Raw genomic sequence first — 12,495 nt, 5'->3', positions numbered from 1 at the left:
GTATGAATGGCTATCAATATATTTTACAGGACCAGTATGAATGGCTATCAATATCTTTTACAGGACCAGTATGAGTGGCTATCAATATATTTTACAGGACCAGTATGAATGGCTATCAATATCTTTTACAGGACCAGTATGAATGGCTATCAATATCTTTTACAGGACCAGTATGAATGGCTATCAATATATTTTACAGGACCAGTATGAATGGCTATCAATATCTTTTACAGGACCAGTATGAGTGGCTATCAATATATTTTACAGGACCAGTATGAATGGCTATCAATATCTTTTACAGGACCAGTATGAATGGCTATCAATATCTTTTACAGGACCAGTATGAATGGCTATCAATATATTTTACAGGACCAGTATGAATGGCTATCAATATCTTTTACAGGACCAGTATGAATGGCTATCAATATCTTTTACAGGACCAGTATGAATGGCTATCAATATATTTTACAGGACCAGTATGAATGGCTATCAATATCTTTTACAGGACCAGTATGAATGGCTATCAATATCTTTTACAGGACCAGTATGAATGACTATCAATATCTTTTACAGGACCAGTATGAATGGCTATCAATATATTTTACAGGACCAGTATGAATGGCTATCAATATCTTTTACAGGACCAGTATGAGTGGCTATCAATATATTTTACAGGACCAGTATGAATGGCTATCAATATCTTTTACAGGACCAGTATGAATGGCTATCAATATCTTTTACAGGACCAGTATGAATGGCTATCAATATATTTTACAGGACCAGTATGAATGGCTATCAATATCTTTTACAGGACCAGTATGAGTGGCTATCAATATATTTTACAGGACCAGTATGAATGGCTATCAATATCTTTTACAGGACCAGTATGAATGGCTATCAATATCTTTTACAGGACCAGTATGAGTGGCTATCAATATATTTTACAGGACCAGTATGAATGGCTATCAATATATTTTACAGGACCAGTATGAATGGCTATCAATATCTTTTACAGGACCAGTATGAGTGGCTATCAATATATTTTACAGGACCAGTATGAATGACTATCAATATCTTTTACAGGACCAGTATGAATGGCTATCAATATCTTTTACAGGACCAGTATGAATGGCTATCAATATATTTTACAGGACCAGTATGAATGGCTATCAATATCTTTTACAGGACCAGTATGAATGGCTATCAATATCTTTTACAGGACCAGTATGAATGGCTATCAATATATTTTACAGGACCAGTATGAATGGCTATCAATATCTTTTACAGGACCAGTATGAATGGCTATCAATATCTTTTACAGGACCAGTATGAATGACTATCAATATCTTTTACAGGACCAGTATGAATGGCTATCAATATATTTTACAGGACCAGTATGAATGGCTATCAATATCTTTTACAGGACCAGTATGAATGGCTATCAATATCTTTTACAGGACCAGTATTAATGACTATCAATATCTTTTACAGGACCAGTATGAATGGCTATCAATATCTTTTACAGGACCAGTATGAATGGCTATCAATATCTTTTACAGGACCAGTATGAATGGCTATCAATATCTTTTACAGGACCAGTATGAATGGCTATCAATATCTTTTACAGGACCAGTATGAATGGCTATCAATATCTTTTACAGGACCAGTATGAATGGCTATCAATATCTTTTACAGGACCAGTATGAATGGCTATCAATATCTTTTACAGGACCAGTATGAATGGCTATCAATATCTTTTACAGGACCAGTATGAATGACTATCAATATCTTTTACAGGACCAGTATGAGTTTCTATATAGAGTACTCATTGATTATCTCCAGGCCTTTGGAGAGTACTCTAACTTCAGATAATCTTCTGATGCTGGCTGATAAAATAAGACAATACTTCAACATCATTGATAGTATATGGTATTTCTGTGTGCGGTTTTATTTTTCTGGCTTCATTATCTTTTTATGACTTTTATATTAGACCCCATTTATTCAAATAAGCACAAAGTTTGAATATTTTAAGTTAGATGTTTTAAAACCAACACAGTTTCATATGTAACACCAATTTTATTGGGACGCGTTATAATTTTTAAATGCTTATTTCTATTAAGTGATATCACTAAAAGTTTACCCAAATTATTTTGTGCTTTGATGGTACTAATTCAACTCAAATTGTGTTATGCTTAGCATAGAGCCCTTAATAATATTCGAAAACATAATAAATGTTACGACCTATGACACAAAAACTATCTATTCTTCAATAAATTATGAGTTTCAAAAATTTCTACTCAAGCCCAACAACAATTATGATATTAGGCTGAATTGGTCAGTCGTAATTATTCTGGATACACAGGGACAGACAAATTAATTTCAGTGAATACTTGCCTCCCTCTAAGAAGCTGGCTAGAGCAAAACCTACAAATTCCCCTTGCGCATCTAAAGAGCATCGTTAAGTTATCCAAAGCTGCTTTTTCAGGCAATCAAAAAATTGTATTAGTATTTTTCGAATTCAGAACATTCTTTTCATCAGCTGCTTTTGTATGAGAAGACTAGAAGTCTTATCATACAAAGCACCCACTTCCCTGTATAACACTCGCTGAGATGCTTTCGATTAAAAAGATTTTGGACAGCCCATCCTGGTTAGTTATCGGATGATAGCAGAGCAGAAGTGATCAAGATACGTTGAAATGGACTACAGAACAGGTTGAGAGTCACACTAAGTCCATGTCTTAGGACATAGATCATAAGATCACCAACATCATAAGATTAGCCCGTGTCTAGCACAAATATCAAGTTGAAACAATATTGCATGTTTTTTTGTCTCTCTAATTAAACAGTAGACGAATTAGTCCTAACTCATTTTGCAACAGATTCGGAACTACGAAAAAAATCTAGTCATACACTATGTCATGCAAATACATCTCACATTCCTTTTTTGGTGATGATAAACTAGCAAACGTAAGACATTCCATGTAATGTAGCTAGATGAATTCATGCTTTCAAATGGTTTACACAGACATCAATGAGATAATCATGAAAATACATTAATGTAAGAAAACTGTTGTATAAAACTATTTAGTCATGATCAAATCTTTGACTATCATACATTTAGCAGCACTTAAATTTTATCGAAATGAGTTTTAGTATTATCGTATGTTTTGACAATTATATTTAATTTAAAGGATTTTTTTGCATTTGAAAATAGTGATAAAAATAATTGGGACAAACACGATTTCTGAATCTTTTGATAGTGACTAAAAATTATTAAAGAAAAACTGAGGTCTGTAAATGATTTTGGCAACATTTTACCAATTATAAAAAGGCAAGCAAGTTTGAAGTTAGCTAATAGTAATAGTTTGTTGGTTTGTTTTTTTAACATTAATTCACGACACAACAAAATGTTAGAAAAAAGTTAATAGCAATAAGGGATAGATACTACCACTATTGTTAGGATTACCATAGTTTTAAAGATTAATCTTGTAATGAAAGGTGTGGGACACGATCTAGCGAGCACGTTTCTTTAATATTGTACTCGTTTTGGCTGTGAACTAATTGGATTATTGAGAGTGCAATAAAATAATAACGACGAGTTAGCTGATTGTTTATGTATATTAAAGTGCCAACAGTTTTACCACAAGCTATTTCGGCAATAAAATTGGCGACACTGAAGTTATCGGATGTAATTTCAAGATATGAGGATTTACAAACGAGTGGAGATTTTGCTGACTGGCAAGAGAAAATCGAATTGATAGCAAAGATACAGAAAATCGACGATTTAACAGCATTCTTGCCTTTGTTTCTGAATGAGCCAGCATTTGCTGCTTATAAGCAGCTAGGATATGAAACTAAAAATGATTACGCGAAGCTGAAGCCTGTATTGCTCCAGGCGTTTGGTGTCAACTGCTATGCTGTTTACGACCAGCCTCAGAGACGCGTCCTACAAGAAGGTGAGACAGTAGATGTACATCTATCTGATTTGAGAAAGCTGGTTAATCTAATTGGACAGACGGACGCTGACCCCTTGCTGAAATGAGCATTTATGACTGGCCTTCCATTGGACATATCTGTTCAACTGAAATCGATGGCTTCGGTAGAAACCCTGGAGTTGACCAATTTTGTCACGCGCCCCAGACTGATGTTTTCCAGTAGATCAGGTAGTCAAGCCTGTGCTGTGGACGACAGCCAATATGTACACAAACCAATATTAAGTTGTTATATATGCGGAGGTTCTCATCTCGCCCGAGACTGTTCACAGAAAAGGGGGTGAAACCGAATAGTGGTGCCATCCCCAAAAATTCCAAGCATGCTATATCTGTGGTGATCAGTCCCAAATAGTGAGAAGTTGCCCCCAGAAACTTGTGCCAAAACAGGGTCAAATGGAAAACATGGAAGGCGGAGCATCAGCACTGGATGCTTCCCCCTGTCAACAATCAGCTAAATCGTCGTTATTGTTTTATTGCACTCTCAATAATCCAATTAGTTCACAGCCAAAACGTGTGCAATACTAAAGAAACTTGCTCACTAGATCGTGTCCCATGCGCATGTCTCCACAGGTCAAGGTTAGCAGCACTTAGTTAGCATGACAGCCTTACGTAAAGTTACATGTATAAAACAACACTTCACCGCAAAATAAGTTTTGCCCAATGAATTCAACATAATCACATTAAGTAATTACTAATCATTCTTAAACTCATCCAGTTTTCATTGAAAGTTCATATCTAGTAAAATATATTGTTGCACTTGATGCCAAACTATGATTTGTGCAAAATGATTTAGATCAGGGGTGTCCAAACCTTTTGCAAAGCGGGCCAGATTTGATGTGCTAAAATACCGAGGGTCAACCTTGGGGGACGTTTTTTAAATTGTTCTTTTTTTCTTCATTGTAACTTTTTTCTTTTTGTTGATTGTTGCCAATTTAAAAAATTGGGTGTTCAATCAGTCAATTATTCATATACTAAACCTTTGAACCCTGGCCATTTTGGTCAATGCATGTCAATAACCATGAGAGATCTGTCCAACAATTCAAAGTTTCCCAAATTTAATTAAACATATCTAAATCTGCTCATAATACAAATATATTTTGTAAAATACTTGTCAAAAAGTCGGACAACTCACAGAAAATGTCTTCAAACAGAAAAAAACAGTACTTCACCATTATACAGGCTAAAACCATAAAAGTTCGTACAATGTTAAAAAACTCGAAAAAACATTTACAGTAACCTCATATCTATTTAGCACTTGTTTAACATCAATTCATGGCACAAAATATACTAAAAAACTATAGTTAGTGTCATAGAAAGCTTTATTTGCATGACAATCATATATAACCTACCCAAAAACGCCTCAAATCGATTTTTTTGTAATATTGTTCTAATAAACGTTGTTATTAAGATGAAGGAAGTGGGTGTAGATATCTGAAAGCTGATACAAAAGAAATTGAAATTTCTGCTCTAATACCTTGCGCAAGAATTAATTTCATCGGTTTACGCAGTTGCTAAGAAGTAAAAGAAAAAGCGGTTACTTGGTTACTTACAGCTTTTATAAACAGTACCATGTGAATGCCGGAAAACCGGTCGTTATGGATAGCAGCACTTAGAACACACCGGTAACATCACTGCTGTCTAATATATTAATACTGCACCCAGGCCAGACGTTACTGATTTCATGACAGAGGCTGCGGGCCATATGAAAATTGACCACGGCCTGCATTTGGCCCCCAGGCCAGATTCTGGACCTGTCTGATTTAGATCAAGTTGGTTATATGAACACTAGCATACACTTTTGGTCACTGCCTGTGTAGATAGATAAGTGACAGTTTGAAATTCCTACAGGAACAACAGGATCTGGCCTTACCTGCAAAATATTACACTCTAGAAGGTAATATCTAGCAAGTAAGGAAGGCAATAATTCGTATATTTTGATTTGGTAAATTTTTTGAAATGAGTTCATATTTATTTGTGTCTGTTTTTTAACGTATCATTTAATCAAGACATAAGCATCAAGATTAACCACAGTTAACTTCAATATGGGTCAATATTTAACAATAGCCAATCATATCAACATTTTATACCTATCCAAAAACTATTGTCAAGACTCCTCTCAGTCTAACCATTTATTGGTGTGTTTCGAGCTATCAAATACACTAACATCAGCGTAAAATTCAATCTTCATTTTGTTATTTTACTTGTATCTGTTACTTGCGCACGTTACATTTGACCTGTTTATGTTATTTTGAGATTTGGTTAAAATTTGTAGTTGTATTGTTCTGTCAGGTGGTTAATTCAATGAGCTTGTTTAATTTTCCAGAAACTATCTAGTTCATGTTGATAAATAATATATAGCACAAAACACGAGAGCTAGTCATGGCACCACTGGAGTCATTCTCTCCTCCTTCTTCATCAGAATTTATTTGTACTTTTTCATATCCAATTGTTGAGGAAGTTCTACCAGAGTATTTGTAACTAAGCAGCATTATTAATTGCTGCTACATTTCCTCCTGAGTTTATATAAAGCTAACATCGGTAATCAACGAATTTCCCAAGTATTACCAAAATGTTACATTATGTTATGTTATATTACTAACATGTTAGTCACTCTCACTTATCTGGATTAAAAGCAAATTTTTCTAGCAGCCACCTGTATGAATAATATCAGTTTATGAACTATATCAGTTAATGAGTGAATGAGTGAATGAAAGACACACATTGATATTGAAGCACACTGCTAACAAATTTGGACAGTATATCTAATCATCTAATTCATTCTAATTTGTGGACTAGCAGACTCAGCAGGAAGTTCTATACACTCACAGCTGATCATACTTATACCATTTATTTGTAAATTTTGTCCCATAAATGGTTTAAGTAAACAACAGGATTTACAAAAATATTACTAATCAAACACATGTATAATGTAAGTTTATTTTATTTGATCATTCTCAAGAATTTATGAACTAAATTTTAAACAGTTGATAGTAGCATTTACTATGAACATGTAACATCTGTGCAGTTTGTCAGTCAGACAACTCTTGTGTGTAATCTAGCTTTCAAAAATGTATCACTTTATGATCGAATACAGCTGGTCTAGTGATATTGGCATGCATCAAAATTTAAAACCAAGCAGTACATTCAGGCTTATGAAAAAACAAAACCTTTTTGATTAACCTAGAATTGCTTCTAAGCTCCGTGTCACATAGTTTATATCTAAGTTATATTTACAGAAGGAAGAAGTTTCGTCATTCTCATAACTTACTGCCCGATTTTTAGGCGTGACCTGTTCTGAGAGTCTAAAAATCTTTGATGTTTTTTTAAGACAAATACATTATATCGTTGACAGTACTCATTACCTATTAGATAGTATGTTTAGTTGGTCTCATGATTCTGTTTACATTATAATAATATTTGATATAGTGCACAACTAGAACAAACATTTAAATATTGATGCTGAAATTACTAAGAATGATAGTTATTTTAAAAGTACTCCAGTTTTAAACAAAGTCTTGAAGTGGTCCTACTTGAAATTATAACGAGCTAAATAAACATATTGTGCTGCCAGGGTAAATCCTGAAAATTGGTGAAACCAAAGGTCTTAGCGACATTTGAAGCTAAATGTAACATTGAGTTATGCAAACATTAGATCTTCTGATTAATACTTAGACATAGTGATTTTTGGCAGAATGAAAACTGCAAAATCATGTTAATATTACAAAGGTGAGAAAATATGGCTGCTGACTAGATATCCCATCACTGTCAGTACAATAAAGCATGGCTATTATACCTTTAGTTTTATATGCTTGTTTAAGAGGAGTTGAATTTGGCCTACCAAAATCCGGCTATGCAGAGTAGTCCTATTCAGATGTACGTGTATCTGGTAATGGACCTTACCATGCTGGCAGGGCAGTCAATGGAAAGACAGATGACTTCTCTCTCACAGTGCTCGCCAACAGGTAAACTGGTGGACTATGAACCTTGGCTTTAAATACAGCATTGGAACTATAATAATGTATAACATATTTGACCCAGAAGGTAAGTAAAACTAAAGAGTTTATAAATAATGCAATTTTCAGGTCATTCAGCAGAGATGGGCACTCAAGTTAACATGCTTCAAAAATAAATGACTTTTCACATACAGTAACAGGCCAACAAATAAACTGGTAGTCTGTGAATCTTGGCTCTAAATTCAGCATTGGCAGCATAACTCTGTATAACAGACCTTACCCATTTGGTAAGCTATTTGTATCTTTCTCAGTTGTTATGCTTCAAAATGTAAATGATGCAACATAATATATTCTTTTATTTCAATAAGTATATATATATAAAACCTAATATGTGAATGTTTATTAGTGCAAAATAGTTAGTTGTATTGTCTACCAACTGTTTACACTGATGGCAGCAAATTATGTGTGTGTGTGTGTGTGTGCGTGTGTGCGCGCGTGTGTGTGATTGTGTGTGAAATTATAGTGTCCTAATTGATGACTTCCATGTCAACTACAGTATTATCACAGTTAGATACTGTGGCTAATAACTTTATTAGCCAAAGATAAAGCAATGTTTACAATTGAAGTATGTAGACTTGTTCTTAACGTAAATCTCACTAACAAAAATACCATATTTGTATATGGATAAAATTGTTGTCATTATATTATTTCAATAATACTGCTGAGATTACGTATACAATCTAATAGGCCAACATAATTTTTATCTTCAACTATTACTGCAATAACAAGATTTTAACTCAAGTTTTTTCAGCTAGTGGCCAAGCAGGTAAACGTATAAGCTTTTCCTTTCATTATTGTTGTTTGTTGTACATAATAACACCCAGTACCTTACAGCTACCATTGCAGCTATCATTGCAGTTTTCCTATTACACTGCAGGGCCATTTGACTGCTAATATTGCATTTTTCATCCAGCAGTACCCTTTCTTTTTTCATTATCACTTTGGTTGTGGGCTGTATGACAGAGAAATCTCTAATCAAATATAATTCAGTATAACACTAATCTGTATAACTATAAATAGATATCGAGAGCCAAAAGTATGTGGAGAAAAAATTTACCTAGTACCATGATTCTCTTATTAAGTGGAGAGCCTAAAAAGTATTGATTTGTAAGAATGTTGGTTTCACATAATCAAAGAAAACTAAGAAACACCAAAAACTTTTATCCAGTCCAGTTGCGTTAGAACCCAAATAGCGTTGCTGTCAACCCCTTGAGTGAAGCCTGCTGACGCAAAGGTGAGCTTTTGTTAAAAATAATCCATTTGAAGAATAGAGCAATCTTAACATTGAACAAAATCAAGTTAGCAATTGAACCTTAAGAAAAGCCAGAAATAAAGGTTCACAAAAGCGTCATCGTGTTTTATAGAGTTAATAAAATTTAATCGCCAAATTCTAATATCGAGGGAGTCTATTGTCAATATTGCTTTGCCAAAAACCATCAGCCCTTATACGTCGAGGACAAAAAAGTATCGCGTGTCATGAAGCTAAAAGAAAGCCATAGAGTTGTAATTCTTACTCCATTTTTGTGTAAAAACGTCAAACGATGAACAGGTTATAGAATAATATAGGCATTTTATAAGATAATTGAGGCGTGTATTAACCGGAGATTTCCGTTATTGCGCCCTAAATACTTAGTAGCGGCTAATAGTCCAAAAAGTACGGTATTCTATAAGGCGGACACTCAATCAAACGCGCAGACAGACAATGATTGTCGTTTATATAGTAGATAAGACGTGCACCTTTGCACTGAGTTTATGTACAGTATATTTACTATCAAATTATATACGTGTACAATATATTACTAAACACTAATAAAATATAATTCAGTATAACACTAATCTGTATAACTATAAATATATATCGAGAGCCAACAATACGCGTAGAAAAAAAGATATGTAGTGCTTCTCTTATTATTATGCCTAAATATTGATTTGTAAGAATGTAGGTTTCAGCTAAACTAACAAAACTAACAAACACCAAGAACTTTTATCCAGTCCAGTTGAATCAGAGCACAAATAGAGTTGCTGTCAACCACTTGAGTGAAGCCTGCTGACAATAAAACTATCAAGTGTTTGAAGCCAAAACTGAAATGATGATTAGGTAAAAATATTGACGCATGAAACGTTATGGAATAGAGTCTGCTGTGTTGGTATTATCGTCAGCCTCTTTAAGTGAAACTAGCAAACAGTGTAGATTCTTCCACAAGTGGTCGGTATAAGGTTAACACCAAGTCTGAATTTTTAAACATTTAGATAAAAAATTAGTCAATATTAAAAAACCCAGCTTGGTCAATGTATCCGTGTGACGTGAGGGAAATTATTTTCACATGCATGTCAGCTTAGGTGCAGCTGGGTAACTGCGTTTTTATATGTATATGCGTTTTATGCGTTTTATATTTTTGGCTGACTTTGCTCCCGCTTTACTAAAAAATCATGAGCATCACAAACCAATTTGTTACAAATATTTCTTAGCAAACTTTGTATTTTGATAGCTAGTCAATCAATTTCTGTTCTTTGCAAATGAAATACAATTACCTGAAATAATTTTTGGTACAATTTTGATGTTACTTATTCATCAGTTTACTATGCATGCATAACTCGTTATTACGCAACATTCTTTTAAATGATTCATAGACGTGACAATTTCATTCTGTTTTAAGTTTTTGATTTTTAGATAGCTAAAATATTTTCTCTGAAGTCTTTAGAAAAATCAACTTAAACACTAATGCTGAAGCTCGAAAACCTGCAAACGAGCGGTATAGCAAAGTTTTGTTCAGGTAGAAAGATAACACAAACATTATGCTATGTGATTCAGAGATGCAAAGATTGTTGTCTAGTTCTTTGCATGCATCTTAATTATGATTATAGTTCTGAAAACAATATTTAGCAACAAAGCATTTTAGAGTAACTCATTTTGTCATCTTTTCTAATAAAATTACAAGTGATGAATTATCATCTACTCTAAAATCTAAAGAAAATGCAGGTGTGGAAACTCTCCTTTAATTAGGGGTCAAAAAGTGCTTCATTTTTCAGAGTGTGGTATCTACAAACGTATGTACAGTGGGTTTAGTTACTTTGCTAAAACATGAAATTTCTTAAGAGCACATCAACATTTAAATGGCAGTTCTGAGTTGTTTTCCAACCAGGGTAACTATACATATTATGTGTCTGTGACTATGCAAAAAACCAAAAAACAAGCTTGCCACACATGAAGTGTCCTATCAAAGATTGTGATTATATGTGGTCTCTGATGGAAAATTGTGACAAAAGCTTTTTTTTCATTTAGGAGCTGACGAAAACCCTTCAGACTAGAATATAATAAACTATGATTCAAAAATCTAAACATTTGTGGCATCTTTTGAAAAGGAACAAAGAAGAGGAATATGATAGCACTAATGCGAAAGTGTCTTAAGTGTGGATCGTGCTGATGTCTTGTACATTAGGTGATTGCGGAGCGAAATCCAAAACTGACGCAGGAATAAAACTACATCAAAGGTCAAAAGATAAAATTTGATCCTCACTAACATGGATTGTTAATTCGAGCAATTTTTTCAGACTGGCCATTATTTTTTATAAAGTTATGTCAACTTTTAAAATTGGTAATTTTCATTGTTTGATAAATCAATTCAAGAACTATGATGCCACAAAAACAGAAACTATAAGTTGAATGCTGACTAGTATCCTTATCTAGATTTGTGAATTGTTACTCACTGTTACTGAAATAATGGCCATTGATGCATTGTCATCATCAACCAATGAGATGGAACCTTTCAGACTGTTCAGAGCGTTGTGCCACAATGCGCAACAATCACCCTGGTAGAATACAAGGTTACTGATCAGAGTTATTCTACAAACAATATCATCAGAGACCTGCATGCCCTTACAGCCTGCAGCATAATCATCAGGGCTACTAACAATGAAGGTTTCAGTAGTAGATAATCTGTTACTGTTACAACCGGAGAGCTTGGTGAGTCATTCGGTGCTTTTCAACAAATAGAAATTTTAATCAGGAAATATATTCAGCACAAATTAATTCTGTTGAAACTTATGAACATTTTGGTACACAAACTTACGTAGAAGTACTTCAAAAGCCTATGAATTCAGACAAACCTAGTACCACCACATTCTAAGGTACTTCACCATCCAGACTTACTGCAAAAACGATATTTCCATTTGTAAATAAATAGCATTTTATTTACTTTTTTCACTCCAGTTCCTGAATACAGTAAAGCATACCCTTGTTACGCTGTTCACTTGTACTATGAAAGATGGAATCACAATTGAACAAATATATGTTACAAGATCTCTTAAAAAATAAAGTTACAAAATGTAAAAACCAAAATTTACATGTCTTATAAATGATCTTTTATAAACTGTCATTTATTTATCTAAAATTTTATCTAAACTACAGCAATCATACCTACTCTCTGACCATTGCATGATGTGTTCCCTTCTGCCAAATATCAGGTTACAGTTTGGTATGAAAGCAACTA

At 33.8% G+C, this 12,495-nt stretch overlaps 1 protein-coding gene across 1 annotated transcript in view; it reads left to right on the top strand.

The window, feature by feature from the left end:
* The window catches only part of LOC137404716 (receptor-type tyrosine-protein phosphatase kappa-like), a 50,107-nt gene that overhangs the window by 25,591 nt on the left and 12,021 nt on the right, over window positions 1–12,495 (top strand). Inside the window, exons 30-32 of the mRNA XM_068090948.1 lie at window positions 1,798–1,853; window positions 3,700–3,956; window positions 7,811–7,954. Coding sequence (XP_067947049.1) covers window positions 1,798–1,853; window positions 3,700–3,956; window positions 7,811–7,954 — 457 coding nt within the window. The remainder of the gene's footprint in view (window positions 1–1,797; window positions 1,854–3,699; window positions 3,957–7,810; window positions 7,955–12,495) is intronic.

The sequence above is a fragment of the Watersipora subatra genome, chromosome 9 (genome assembly GCF_963576615.1).
Source record: "Watersipora subatra chromosome 9, tzWatSuba1.1, whole genome shotgun sequence".
Lineage (NCBI taxonomy): Eukaryota > Metazoa > Bryozoa > Gymnolaemata > Cheilostomatida > Watersiporidae > Watersipora > Watersipora subatra.
The sequence above is the reverse complement of the archived record's forward strand: the minus strand, read 5'-3'. Positions and strand labels throughout refer to the sequence as shown.